The sequence below is a fragment of the Paramormyrops kingsleyae genome, chromosome 5 (assembly GCF_048594095.1).
Source record: "Paramormyrops kingsleyae isolate MSU_618 chromosome 5, PKINGS_0.4, whole genome shotgun sequence".
Lineage (NCBI taxonomy): Eukaryota > Metazoa > Chordata > Actinopteri > Osteoglossiformes > Mormyridae > Paramormyrops > Paramormyrops kingsleyae.
The window spans coordinates 13930945-13945729 of record NC_132801.1 but is presented as its reverse complement, the minus strand read 5'-3'; the positions used below and the strand labels follow the sequence as shown (position 1 = coordinate 13945729).

The window sequence follows — 14785 nt, the reverse complement described above, 5'->3', positions numbered from 1 at the left end:
TGTGTGTGTGGTTCTGTTCAGCCTCCGTATCTAACATTCAAAAAACACACAAGCACGACTTGAATTCTCGTGACCAATAAATCGGCCGGCTATTTATTTTATCTATCCAACAGGAATACTGACTTTAAGGAATACTTTAGGAAGGTGCAAAGTCTTACACTGTCCAGTGTGGTTTTATCATTTCGTTCTAGCTTGTGAAAAAACAAGTATGAAAATCTGCAATGGAAGCTTATTTGTTTGTTGCAAATTTTGTAAAGAAAAATTAGATGGTGAGTGAAAAATATGGTAAAAAGGTTATTCTTCCAAATGTGGAAAAACTAAAAAGCACGAGGTTGTATATTTGTTGGTAAGAGGTTTTGCTTGATATGAACTTTTTCCTGCATAAAATTTTATGGAATTTAATTTGATAAGGTTTGTTATACACTTTACATTGTAAAACAAAATTTTAAACAATATTTGTGTTTAGTGATTCCAACAATCTCAGTCCAGCTTGTATCAGTTTTCCTAGTGAAGATCATGGTTTACAATGTTATTTAATAACATATCATACTGTAGACAAATAGTCATTTAAAATGATTACACAACCTAACAGTCATGACATATACAATCGGTTATGACATGTCATATACCAGGGGAGTCAAACTGCAGTCCGGGAGGGCCGGAGCCCTGTGTAGCTTAGCACTTTACCAGTTCCACCACAAATGATTCCACTCAAGAGCAGTGTGGTAATTAGCACAAGGAATGTGCTAAATGAGGGGAAATCCATAAATGTGCGGGGCTCCAGCCCTCCAGGACTGGAGTTTGACACCCCTGTCCTAGAAGGAAGAAACCTTAGGAGGAACCAGCCTCAGAGGAGGAGCTCATCCTCCTGGGGCTGGTAGGGAAAGTCAATTGATCAAGATGTCCATAGCCGTAGCCATTGTTGATACAGGTGCATAATTAAGCACACAGTAATAAAATCTCCAACAAGCCAGTTCAGCAAATTTCTTCACTGCTTGAGCTGCACTGATCAACTACAAGTGAAATGATTGTGAAGCGAAAATGTCCGTGAGCAAATTCAATTGCTTATATAAAGGGACTTGATCACAAAAGACAATAACTAAGCGGAATGGCAACAAATTCCACCAGCAACCTTCCAACATCCAGGGGAAAGCCTTCCTTGAAGAGTAGAAGCTAATTCTCTTGATTTTGGAATGAAGTAGGACAAACTGGTTGCTTCTAGCTATATTGTGCAATTTAAAATCATATTATGCCCCTATATATAAAGGCATAGGATGCATTAAAAAAAAGGAGTTCTCATTGATAAATCGTAAGTATCCCACCTAACATTAAAACTTCAGTGCAAAACTAATGTAGCAACATCTGTAGGAAGATCTTGCCGATGTTCTACCAGTCTGTTGTTACCAGTGTTCTCCTCTATACTGTGGTCTTCTGGGGAGGCAGCATTAAGAAGACTGATGCTACACAGCTGGACCGGCTGCTGAGGAGAGTGTAATGTATTTATAGTATTTACAGTTTTAAAGCATTTATGGTATTTATATTAGTCTTAGCATTATTATAACTTTTATATTTACAGTATGCCATAAATTAAATTATATTCCGTGCACATCCCTTTGCACCTACACTACCACTGCATCCACCGGCAAATGCTGTACTACTAAATAGTTACTTTGTAATGATTAGTATTCTTAGTACCTTTCATCATCATCATCGTTAATTATTGTTACTATTGCCAGTTTAGTCAATCTTATTATTCTTTATTCGTCTTCCTCCTTGGGTGAAGTGATGGCTCTGAGGATAGGGATCTGTGCTGTCACTCGGAAGGTTGCTGGTTTGAATGCCTGGAGTGATTTTACTCCATTGGGATCTTGAGCAAGGCCCTTACCCTACAGTGGTTTCCTCCAGCCCTATAAGGAGGTCCTCCAACTTACAGGGTTGGTGGCAGGATTGGCACCCGAGCCACTGAAAAGAAAAACTCACACTGGTCCACTTGGACTAGTGTGGTGCTGAGGCATCACCCCGCTACACAGCTGCACTCATCCCTGAGGTGGTTTGTCGTGTGGTGGATGCAGCAACGCACTGTACTCAATGCATGTTCCGTATCTCTTCTTTCTATTATTTTGCATTGTGGCGTTTTATATAAGCTACTGGATGCGTAAATTTCCTTTGGACTCAAAGTTTCGAGATATAAATATTTACACATTCAGTCCCCAAATTAATGTAGAATTAACACAAAAGGACAACATTGTAATATTTGTTTAATGGTTTAACCAACTTGTGACGTATAAATTCACTACAAACTGAATTTCAATGCTCAAGAGTCAAATGGAGTTTTATTGTCACAGCTACCATATTCAGTAGCTACACTGCAAATGGTGATGCGAAATAATGTTCCCAGGACTGTAGTCCTACATAAAGTGCATAAATAGGCAGGACAAGCAGGGGAAAAAAAGGAATGACAACACTGACACACAATGTAGTATTGTTGAAAGTATAATTTAATTGAAAACAGACAAACCTTGCTCAGGATAAGGAAAAATTACAAAACATTTACACAAACAACAGAACACATATGAAGGAAAAAAATATTTTGCAATTTCAATAGAACTGGTCTGTAGTATTGTCCTTTTCTTTCCTTTTATACAATCTAATGACCTTGGCATCATGTAATTTCTCCCATAATTTAATCTCCAAATTATAATCATGGTTGATATAAAAAACAATGGATGATCTTATCTTTTCAAAATAGTAGTTTGGATATTGACTGTGGTTGGCTGTAATGAATCCATATGCATCCACCTGAAAGAGAGAGAGAGAGAGAGAGAAAGATATTTGTGCTCACAAAGAAAGGCACCATGCTGGGGTCGGCTCTGACCAATGCGAGGCATGGGGGAGAAGCAGGTGCCCTCACCACATCGCATGTCTGCAGGGCCAGAAACAGGGTGAACGCTCCATTAGTGGGTCGGTAGAAGTGCCAGTAAGTAGTCTCCAGCTGAGCAGACCTCATGAACCTGTGATTGAACAAACAGCAGATGCAGGCACCCTAAATCCATTTAACAAATTATACTGATTAATCACTGACATTCACTAATGTGACATAGAAAGAAGGAAAGCAAGGTCTGCCAGTTACTCATGAAAATGGGGTTAAGGGTCTTGCTAAAGGGCCCAATGGTTAAATCACTGTGCCACGCATGGGATTTGAACCAATGACCCTCTGATCACAGGCACAGAGTCCTTACTCGCCGAGCCATGCAACAGCCCCAGTGAAAATGTACTTCTCACCCGAATAACCTACTTTGCTTTTAGAACATTAAACATAGCTTTCATGTTCTCACCTGTTCTTTACATATCTGAGAAAATCTGGGTGCAGGACATAGAATCGATTCAAATCCAGTGAGTTAGGGTAGTACATCCAGGGTCTAGAAATCAGGTGGAGAAAAATTTGAGAAGTATGCATTTATTTATAAATTACCAAGAAAGATTGTCCATCACCATTTTTTATTTTGATGAATCTTAGCATGTGAATTACTCCTACTTTCCACAGCTCAGAAACGTTTTGGTTAAAAAAAAAAAAAAAAAAGATATAGCACCGTCACACTGCCACAAATTATAATTCATAGTGCTTTCTTATGATCTGTAACTATTATAGCAGCATGGTTTACCTTACATTTTTGTGGCAAATTTAATTTAAAGTTTATTTAACTTTCTTATATCAAGGTCAAAAGTTCACCTTGAGAATTGTATTTTACACTGCGTTTATTTAAAAAAAATGGAGTGACTCTCTGCAGCAGGATCGAACCAGCCCATCGGTTTGGCTGTTTACACCCGGCCTCTTCAGTCCCCCTCACTCCACAAGATATGGAAACTGTTGTTTGCATGGTTGCACGTCACTTCAATGGCTGAAGGCACCAAAATAGGATACAAATATAAAAGGTATAATAATAATAAAAATAAGATACTGATACTTAATTGACACTAATTTTAAATTATTTATTGCTTTTATCTATAACAATACTAATAATGGTGATAATAGTAAACAACAAAAAACAATAATAATAATATTACTAACAGTGTTGGGGAGTAACGAGTTACATGTAACCGCGATACGTAATTTAATTACAAAAAAAATTTAATTGTAATCCGTTACAGTTACTAGAGAAAAAAGTGTAATTACAGTTACTTATGGAAATATTCATGATTACAATTTTAGTTACGTCATAAGATTGTATGAAAGACCTTGCTAATATCTTTAATAACAGTATTTTTTATTGCTTTTCGTGTTTTTCTTATGCAAAACATCCTCCTTTGCTATTTCCCTCCACAGCCGAAAGATTGAAACTATTCGATGCTTCTGATTGGTTATCCTCTCGCGTCCACACTTGCAGCGCCAATTCTGCTAATTAACTTGCCTGAGCGGTCTGAGTTTCTGTTGCAGGCAATAGCAGACAAGGAAAGGAATGCATTCCATTGCTGGAAATATATAAAAAAAAAAACATTTCCGATATATTACGGGAAAATGCACAAATTTAACTGTGCAATGCAGTGCGTGTTTATCGGCTCTAAAGATGTTGTCGACACCTAAACAGTCCATGTTCAACTTAAGGAAACATCTAGAGATAAGTGCAGCTTACCGTAACTGCAAACAGTCATATTAAACAAGGCAGGGAAGGCATGCCTACCTTCAGCGTGCCACACCATACTTCTAAAGTGTAATGACCGGTACACATTGTGTGATTTCAGCAATCTAATAAAATCATTACCGATCACACTGTGCGATACGGAACTGATAATCCTTGCTATGACAGGTATGCAGACTGTACGGCGACAACACCAACTCAATCATGACAACAAAACAAAATGTAAACACTGGCAGCATGCCTAAACACTGGCAGCATGCGTAAACACCACAGTGAATCGCGAAGTGAGTACCGCGCTTTTAAGCCACACTGGCACTTCTAATCCCGTTGACAGAAAATGTGCAGTACTCCTTTCAGCTGAAATTTCATATCCTGTCTGATGCAAGAACTGTTCAGATCAGAAGTAAAATGGAACCATTTATTTTCGCAAGTATATAAAATGTTTGTATCATAATGTAATCCTGAAGCGTCACGGAGTGGTCAAATCACTCGTAGTTTATCTTGTTTTGACTCCCAAAAAGTTTATATTATGAACACACATTAGAATTTAATAACTGTACCCTTTAATAACTGTACCTGCTTTCAAATGAAAAACAATGCCGTTATTCAAACGGATGTAGGAGTCACGAGACTCTGAAATTCACTGAAATGACAGACTAATCTTAATGTCGTTTAAAATGGAATGACTTGTCCACTAAATGTAATTTTCTTTCTTCATAAAAATAGCTTACAATGTACCTAGGTTATGTTAGTGGGTGACGTGTTGCAACAACTGTCTTCACACCTTAGTGATTATATGACATTTCCAATCATGCTTCACTAGAACTGCCAACAGGTGTATGCATGTTGTAATGAGCCCAGGTTCGTCTCTGCAGGAATGAGTATCAGCTGCCAGATTAGGTACTGTGCCAGTTTTAAGATGCTATTCTGTTCACCTCAGAATGTGTTTAGATAATTTAAGTATTTTTAACCAATATTGAAGAACCTTAGGATGTAAATGTTTATCTTAAAAAACTTTAGTTTTCACAAAATATGCGTGTGTCATTTTAAGTTACAGTAGACAGTCAACCGTAAATATTTCAGAATATATGATATGGCAAATTTTGAAAATCCTATTTTCATTTCAGAAAATCTTCCTTTAAAAGCCTGGAATTGTTCTTCCAGGTCATACAAATTGATCTTGTGAATGTTTTTTTCACAATCCTCCCTCCTCACTGACAAGCAGTCCTTTTCTTTGTACATGCCATGAAAAGTACTTTTTTTTATTATTTCCAGTGAGCTAAACGAGCCATGCAGCTGTGATCAAAAACAAACTCATGATTTTGCTATCCAGAGTACAGAAGAGTGTTACGTATATTTCACTATTTAAAAAAAAAAAAAAAAAAAACATTTCTGAAGGTAGGTATAAATCACATGCCAAGTTTCATCTAAATCAAAAATGATGATGCAAAGGCCATTTGTTGAATTAAAATGAAATGACCTGGACCAGGTTTCTTGAAACCTTAACGTTACTTCGTTCCCTATTACGTCATTCTTTTCACATAGAACTTACGATCAACGTAGCGTTAATAAGATTCTAGTCAGGCAGTCCTTGGAGAAAGTTGGGTTAAGGGCAACTTTCTGATCACAAGCAGAGTCCTAACCCACTGAGCCATATATGACGCCAGAATACTGCTGACCAACTACATTTAACTTCTGGCCACACCTAAAGCAATGGCTCCTCTTCTTCCCAGCATTGTCATGTTTTTTGTTCTCATTGATACGGAAAAGTAAAGTGGCAATTGTGAACCAAAATCCATAATTCATTTACTCAGCAATGATAGTGAACTAGGCAATGAAATATCTGGACAAGCAAAATTACGATATGCTTTCATGGGGCCCAAAAAAAACTTTCTTTTTTTTTTTACCAGAGACAATGGGTGTGCTTACATTTTACTTGTGACAAATCTGCAATTTAGGTTATTTATATTATAAGAATGACAGTCAGTTTTGGGTGTCATATGCTTGAGTACATGATCTTTAACTGTAAGCTCTGTATAAATGAAGCTCAAATGTCTGCTCATCCAAATAAGTTCATTTCCATTCTTACTTTTTGATCTTAAGCAAATCTAAGGTTTTTTTTAATGGGGGTTCAGTATGTTTTCAAGGCACTGCAACACACAAGACAAGCATTGTTGGAGGTTTTAGCTTTACAAACTGCCACCCTTGATGCTCCAACCTCTTGGAATCTCTCTCATCCTCTTCCTAAACAAAATCAGCAAAAGACCTCTTACTTTAGATACTGATATTCCCCCTTGGACACCTCCACCTTATTCAGCAGACCATGGAGCCACTGGAAATCTCGCAACCCCTCTGGTAAGAAGACATACTTGATGCCCTGCACAAGAATTGTGAAAAAAAAATACAAGGCTAAGATTGGAATGGAACTGGATGAAAACTGAAATTGGATACAAAATACATTCTCATTTTATGTTAGTCAAACTTGTGTATTTCACACTTCAGGTGAGACACACATAAGCATTAACTTCTAGGAGAGATAAGAATTTCAATTCACTTGAGACCCTGCAGATCTACTATTGTATAGATCTTTTAAGCTGAGGCACAATCCAGCCAGCCACTATTAAAGGTCTAACTGGAATTTAAGCCCTAACGGTTTTTTAAAAAAACCATCAATGAAGAAATAAGCCCTGTGGAGGTCCTGGGATATCCACTGCTGCCGGTTTACGTACCTCACCTGTAGGGATACTGGTAAAGCCATACTTCCCCAGCTCATAGAGTGTACCAAGAATGGAATGTGATGTGTGGACATACACTGAAGTCTTATTTCCTACATCCCCTTCATACCCTTTTATAATGGCACCATTCATTCTAAAGGAAAGAACAAATAAGTCAACAGTGACTTTTATCATGCATCTTTCCTACAACAAACATGCAAAATGTGCAAATACAGCGGTGGACTGTTGTCATGAAGACACCGAATGTTTCTCCCACTATTCTATACTCGACGCAGGTTGTCAGTTTGTACAGAACAATTGCAATGCACTGAGCTGGTGCAAATGTAGAACTGGACATCCAAAAATGTTTAAGCCAGAGGGTTGGTGTAAAGTGGTTCGCTATTACACCCTCCTACACTGTAATTATTGTGTTTCAACGCCGCTTTCTTTGGATGAAAAAAAACATTAGTTTTGACTAATTCAGCTAATAAAATAATTTAAAAATGCCCAATTCAAATTAATTCCCTATACAGGCAGTCTCCAGATCCATTCCCTAAGTCTGTCTTTAAGCCAAATGTATAGGTAAGTCGGAAAAATAATATAGTGCATAATTATACAGTAATAACAGCAACTACATAGGGTTCTGTACATCGAGTTGTCGAACTGCTGAAGCTGCGCAGTGTTATCACGAATATCACAAAGCAGTGCGTGCGTTCGTTACGAACCATTGTATTAAAATGTTTAATTTAATATGCTTTATGGCAGTTCGTTCATATGCTAGAGGTGTCTGCAAGTTGGACGTTCGTAAAGCCCAATATTCATATTGGTATCGATCTAGACCTGTTAGTTTGATTGAGCAATTAGGCCTGTCACGATAACAAAATTTTGCTCGACGATAAATTGTCCCAGGAATTATTGCTATAAACAATAATATTGTTGTTGTGACGTCATATCCACCAGTGTGAAATACGGCTCACTTGCTTCCGGTTTGAGTAACTGTGAGCTCAAGAAAGTATAAACTTGTGTTTCAGAAGCTAAAAAAACAATAATAATTTCCTAAGTGCACCACGTCCTCAAAATACAATTGAGTTTTAAGTTTCCACGCACATCTCTGGGAAATTCGGCAAATCCAACATATTTATACTCACATTTCATATAATTTATTGCCACATTTTACTTTACCGCTTACAGTGAACACGTCTGCCTGGGTGAAATTGATAATTATAATCAGATGATCATCATAACCGATTTTTTCTTCTTCATGTCTCAGTCTAACTGACACGTGTATATTTCTTACATGAATAATAGGTAATAAAACGAACAGCGTCACTAATTTTGATTGCAAAATATAGTACAACCATTTCAAACGCTTTTCAAATTACAGTACTGTACAAATTAAATTACTGAACTCTGTATAATTAAAATACGCTATATAATACAGTATAATACTGTACCTAAATATTCAATTTTATTTATACAGCGTATTTTCACAACATTGTCTGAAAGCGTTCGCTGCATCATCTCCGTGACTCGATTTATGGTGGTTTATCATAAGCTTTGATGAGTCTATATAACACAAATCTGAATATTGAACAGCTTTAATTAGAACTCTGACAAATTACCAGTGCTGCCATACTTTTACACTATGATGTTTGTCGTGCTTCTTCATGGATCTGAAGCAGCAACCTCTCCTGTTCCCGTGTTTCTGTTTGACACTAAGAATAGCAAATACAGATTAACGCAATGTGTACTTAAGCACATATAGAACATATTAAGTTAAACATTCTCCGCTAGAATGACTGGGGATGTTCATAGTTACTTCATTGCCAAATGCATACACTATCACTGTCCGGGAGTAACGTCTATTAGCGTAAGCTATAGGTAATGCCAGCCAAATTATCGACCTCATTTAAATTATCGTGCAATTAATTGATTTATCGTTTATCGCGACAGGCCTACGAGTAATCGACCATATGTGAACGATCCAGCCCTTTCGCCATTTTAGATACATTCAAGCTGAACGCTAACACTGTCTCTCAGTCTATTTGCCACTCAGTGGGTGTGAGCGCAGTGACTTCCGCCTGCTGTGACGTCATTCACATACCCTTTGCGGTGCGAGGAGCATAAGAACATCAGATAAGCAGGAACTATTTTATGCTTTTAACAACATGTAGAACAGGGTTTGCAATGTTTGTGTAAAAAAAAAATAGTAATAAATTTGGGGACATTAAGCATTCGCCATTTGCGTAACTAATATATTCAAATTAAAATATATTTTTTAATATTCAAATTAAACTGCAAATGCCTCAAACGCTTCAAACAAGTTGTACAGGAACAAGTACAAGTACAACAGTGCGTTATGCATGTTACCACTAGCCTAATGAAAGCTTTTTTGGCATACATTTTTTCATTCGTTTTTACTAGTAAAAAATATTGGGCCTCATTCACCAACCGTTCTTACGAACAAATTTGTTCTTAAACCCCACGTACACATTCTTTTACGAAGATTCTGACATTCACCAATGTTTCCTTATCTGAATTTGTTCTTAGCTAAGAACAGAATCTACACACACTCAAGACCATTCGTATGCACATCTGATTGATAGTTTCTTCAGAATAATCGATTATAGCAGTTTTGTTCATTCTACAGTTGATAAAATGATAGCATTTGAATAATTTATAAAAGTAAAATATAAAAAATAATTTAAAAGTGTAAAAAAAAAATTTCATAGTAGTAACGGCAATCATGTGGATTTTAAATACTGTAGGTCTGTCTGCGCAAATTTAAGAGAATTCTTAAGAAAATATTGGTGAATGAGACCCATTAATACTATATATAGTATACATATTTATACATTCTTTATACATTTATTATATCAAAAAAGTAAAAAGAGCTTTTGCATCGAATCTGTATCGGTATCGGATTGTGGATCAGGCCATCCCTACTGTATATCTTTTTCATTTTGTCCTGTCACCCTTGTTATTTGCTTATGAAAGCAAGAGAAGTCAAACACCATACCCACAGACAAATATATATGTCTAAAAACCATACATGTGGTTTTTAGACATATATATTTGTCTGTGGGTATGGTGTTTGACTTCATGTGGGTATGGCGTTTGACTTCTCTTGCTTCCATAAGCAAATAACATGGGTAATGTCAAATCATAGCGCTTTTGGACCTCATCACAGATTTTAATTAAATTTGGCATGCTGATTTAGTCAAATGAGTATCCCATGGAACTGAAATTGTACTTGCCTTGGATCAATATTAAGGGGGATTTAAGCTAATCTACTGGGGGTGACTAGGACTTTGACTAGCGATATCTCGCTTAATAAAAGTTGCACAGAAATGGTTCTCATATCATTTTAAAGCTCTTTATCCGCTCAATATTTTGCGTTGATATGCTATCCCCAAAATGATGTAATCTGATCTATTGAGTGACTTAATATTAAAAACCGAATAGCAAAAAAACCTATATTTTAAAATTGGTCAATTTTTTTTTTTTTTTAACTAAAAGTTAGCTTATAATGACAAACCTTTCCAGAAAATTCACAAATGCTTTCATATCACTAATGGCCATGAAATAGAACGGTAGGCACAGGTGTCACTGATGACATAAAAAAGGCTGTTGTGAAAGGGCACATTAGTGATATGAAAGGGCACATTAGTGATGCGAAACCATGTGATGTCACCTATAAGGCATGATATCTCAGCAACGACTCAAAGACTAAATTTTCTGGAGATGTTTATGACAGTGTTCCATGGGTTAATCATATGACCAAATGATCATGTCAAGATTTATTAAAATCCGTGATGATTTAGTGCAAAAATGTAAACGTACAAGCAGCTATAGCTGAGATTGAATGAAGACAACAGACCCAAATAAAAATAGACAAAAATAGCCCCTCTTACTCACCGAAACACATAATCGTGAGAATCTATCTCCTGGCCCATCCGGGAACCGTTAAGAATTCCAGAAGTACCCACGACTGCACAACGTATGCAGCCTGACTTAGGAACCGGCAGGAGCTGATGGCTTTTCAGCTTGGGGATTAGATCTACTGCCTCTTTCACATCTGCATTTAAAAAAGAATCATGTTAAAGGTGCAAAACCAGGCTGAGGTTTTATTGAACTTCATCTACATTTATGTGACTGATGAGTTATGAAAAAACAACCAAATCTCTAGTAACATCACAACAACCTTGATAACACTTTTGTGTGTGGCTCAGTAGGTAGGATGCTCTGCATGTGATCAGGTCATTGGCTAGAATCCCACAACTGGCCGAGTGATTTCACCATTGTGTCCACCGAGCAGGGCCCTCAATCCCCAGTTGCTCCAGGAATCAAGAGACCTGGCATCTCTCAAAAAATGCACATCACTTTGGATAAAAATGCCTGCTAAATAAATGTAAAAACTGGTTTGATTTTACTCCTTTCATTCTTACCCTTGTACATGTATCCCATGAAGCCAAAGGGATTGTTGAAGTGTGACAGCCGGTTCCAAACATTCCTGTTTAGGTCTTCCGGCTGCATGAAAAGCCGGACGTCGGAAATGAAGGCCTTCTTAAACTCAGGGTCTGTGTTTTTCCTTAATGATTTTGGGCAAGACTGGAAGCCGGAAGAAACAGGAATCAGGCATAGTAATATTGTTCATGCCTCCTGAAAATGCTTTTGGAAGAAAAACAATGTCTTAAAAGTAATGCACGTGATGAAAAGAGAAACTCACCGTTTGGTTGAGGCTAGCATCTCGAACATAGAGATCCTCAAATTCCCATTTTGGCATTTTCACAAAAGCTTCCTTAAACATCAGGCGTTGGAGGGAAACACTGTCCGTCTGATGACCCTCTGTAATTCCTTGTTTAGAGAAAAGTTTTGTACTTATTGTATTTTGCTGTATAGGGGAAGTTTTGCTGCCCAGTGAAGGGTTTGCAAAGACCTCATTTGTATCGGTGTATCTGAATCCTCGGCTTTTGGATGGTCTCGCAGCAGGACTTTTGGAAGACTGATTTTTTTTTATTACTGACTCAACTTTCCATGTGCTTCGCATGAAAGTGGCACTTTGTTCAGTAACTGAGGCAGGGTTGTCATATTTCCAAACAAATGAAGTTGCTGGAGCAGCATGGTAGAAATGTCGTCTGTGTGCACAAAAATAGAAAAACACCACCTTTTACTGACCATTGGCATTACTTTTCTGGTGGAATTCCTTTTTGAATAGCATTGTAAGAGGATCATCTCATGCACTTGGAACTCAACTCGTACTTCTCAGTAATAGAATTCAGTGGGTTGCACCACATTTTAATCTAAAACAATTAATAATTTTTGATATAATAAACAGTTTGTCTAGAATTTGTTAAACAGCCTACAAAATTTTTCCTTTTTTGTATTTACAGAACATATTTCCTGATTTTGACATAAATTGTCCTTATGGCTAAACTATAAGACTACAAGATACTATTATTTATTAAAAAAATAGATAACACTTGGAAATACAGATTGTGTTGCATAAGTTGCATCTTTTTATATCTTAAAATTACTGGTGTTAACTTTTGATTAGGTCAATATAGGTCAAAATATTATAATAAAGTTAAAATATAAAGCAATAATAAAATATGTGGTAGAACATGTTCATATAGGCCTACCGAAAAAATTGATTCGAATGATACTGGGGGAAAAAAAAATCACCAACTTTTGACACCAAAATAATGTTGCAGATACCAGTTCAAAGTAATTTAATGACTGTTTTTTTTTTTTTTACTATTCTCTGCATTATCAACATTCATAGAAAATACTGCACTCACATAAGGCAACTTACCTGATGTTATAAGTCGTGATGTGCTGCCACAGAAAGGCATATAAAAGGAGGCATATAAGGACGGCAAAGGTCAGAGGTAAGACCTTCCGCGCTGTCATTGCAGGTGTGCAGGGGAAGAGTGAACTCGATTCCTTCGATCTTCAGTCCCACTTGGAAAAAACTAAACATCAGTCTTTCCTCACCTGCTTTAATACTGAAAATACCAGAAATACAAGTCGCCGTGCAGAGCGCGGTGAACCGACGTGGGTTATTCTACGCAGTATAGTTGAAGCATTCAGGCGCATATAAGCACTGCATACCCTGGGATCCCAAGTGCCACTTACAGGAGTTCCTCGGGGTCTCAGAAACAAAACTGTTCAAACAGGAATTTCTGCAACGCCAAAATAAACAGAGGATACCATGAAAGCATACGCCCAGATACCACCGGATGGTGTATCGCACTTGTTTAATCACCGTGTTGCTTGTTGTACTAAGGATTTTGCGTCTAAAAGGCAGGGAGTCAAAGTTTTCAGATCAGCGGTGATGTAGCACTTCTGACTCAAGAGCCATCAATTTCCAAACCAAAAACCATGACAACTACATTTACATTATTTGTACTTTAAGAATAAGCCATCTACATCTGTGATAGTATTATAGTAACGTTAAACACAGCCTAGAATACCATCACAATGGCTATTTTTTAAATGACCAAATAATCGCCACATAATTTAAATATTAACTTAGTTCTACCTAACAAAACACGTATGTAATCAAGAATTTAAGTCTTTTACAAAGTCCATCTTACTGAAAACTGAATCCGAACTAAATCCATATTTTCACGTATTGCATGAATTAGAAGATAAAACACACTTAAATTGTCTAAATATTTCACGAAAACTTACAGAACTGTTTATATTTACCTATTATGTTAGAGCACGTTAAAAGCTATTTACAAAGTCATTTATTTTCCTTCGTTATAGGCCTAGGTCTATTTTCTGTCATCTTCGCAGTGGTTTTGTTTTATATGATTTACAAGATTTTGAGAAGTACTTGGCAACAGTTTGATATTAAGTAAACAGCGCACGTTAAATTCTCCATACAGAGCATCATTAAAATATGAGAGTAATTGGAATAACTTCCAAAAGTTGATTAAAAAGTCAACTGAGTGTCAAGCTAACCCTAGCTATGAAATAAGCCTAAAAAGCTGTTTCTGAAACACATTCAGTAATTAGTAAGAAACGTTTAAGTTGATCTTGCCATAATTCGAGAAACTATTTTAAAAATGGTAAAACATTTCATGTAAATTACCTTCGCAAAACGCAGAACTTTCCACGCTGCCAAAGAAATCATCAATTAAGTCGAAGCCGCCACCTGCTGGTCTGGAAAATTAATGTCATTGTCTTTTTCTATCAATTCGTCGACTGAACATAACATGTGACATCCGATACGGTATCCATTTAGCATTTCTTCATCATGCCTGAAATAAAACATAAAACATAGCTACTTTTCATCTGTAGTCCTTCAGTTGCCATCTGGGAAATTTTAAGGCTTGTTTGCTTATGCTGGGGTACAATGGTAGTCACGAGAACCAAAATTATGTATTTATCGATTTTATTTATTATAAAATTTGTTTAATATTT

The 14785-nt window shown here is 36.8% G+C and overlaps 1 protein-coding gene across 6 annotated transcripts; it reads right to left on the bottom strand.

Moving 5' to 3' along the window:
* Nucleotides 1-2480: 2480 nt before the first annotated feature.
* LOC111848248 (alpha-N-acetylgalactosaminide alpha-2,6-sialyltransferase 2-like) lies at nucleotides 2481-14760 on the bottom strand. Of its 6 annotated transcripts, none has more exons than XM_023820096.2 (11): nucleotides 14454-14760; nucleotides 13466-13536; nucleotides 13167-13315; nucleotides 12081-12489; nucleotides 11800-11962; nucleotides 11270-11429; nucleotides 7367-7505; nucleotides 6911-7014; nucleotides 3336-3419; nucleotides 2912-3011; nucleotides 2481-2799 (listed from the first exon to the last, which is right to left on the bottom strand). In XM_023820096.2, the coding sequence occupies exons 3-11, from the start codon at nucleotides 13262-13264 to the stop codon at nucleotides 2599-2601; spliced, it is 1458 nt and encodes a 485-aa protein (XP_023675864.2). In that variant the 5' UTR covers nucleotides 13265-13315; nucleotides 13466-13536; nucleotides 14454-14760; the 3' UTR covers nucleotides 2481-2598. The 6 variants fall into 6 exon arrangements, with proteins under 6 accessions (XP_023675864.2, XP_023675873.2, XP_023675881.2 ...); XM_023820105.2 differs by having other exon boundaries at nucleotides 13167-13359; nucleotides 13490-13536; XM_023820113.2 differs by having other exon boundaries at nucleotides 13167-13326; nucleotides 13490-13536.
* Between the last annotated feature and the right edge of the window lie 25 nt (nucleotides 14761-14785).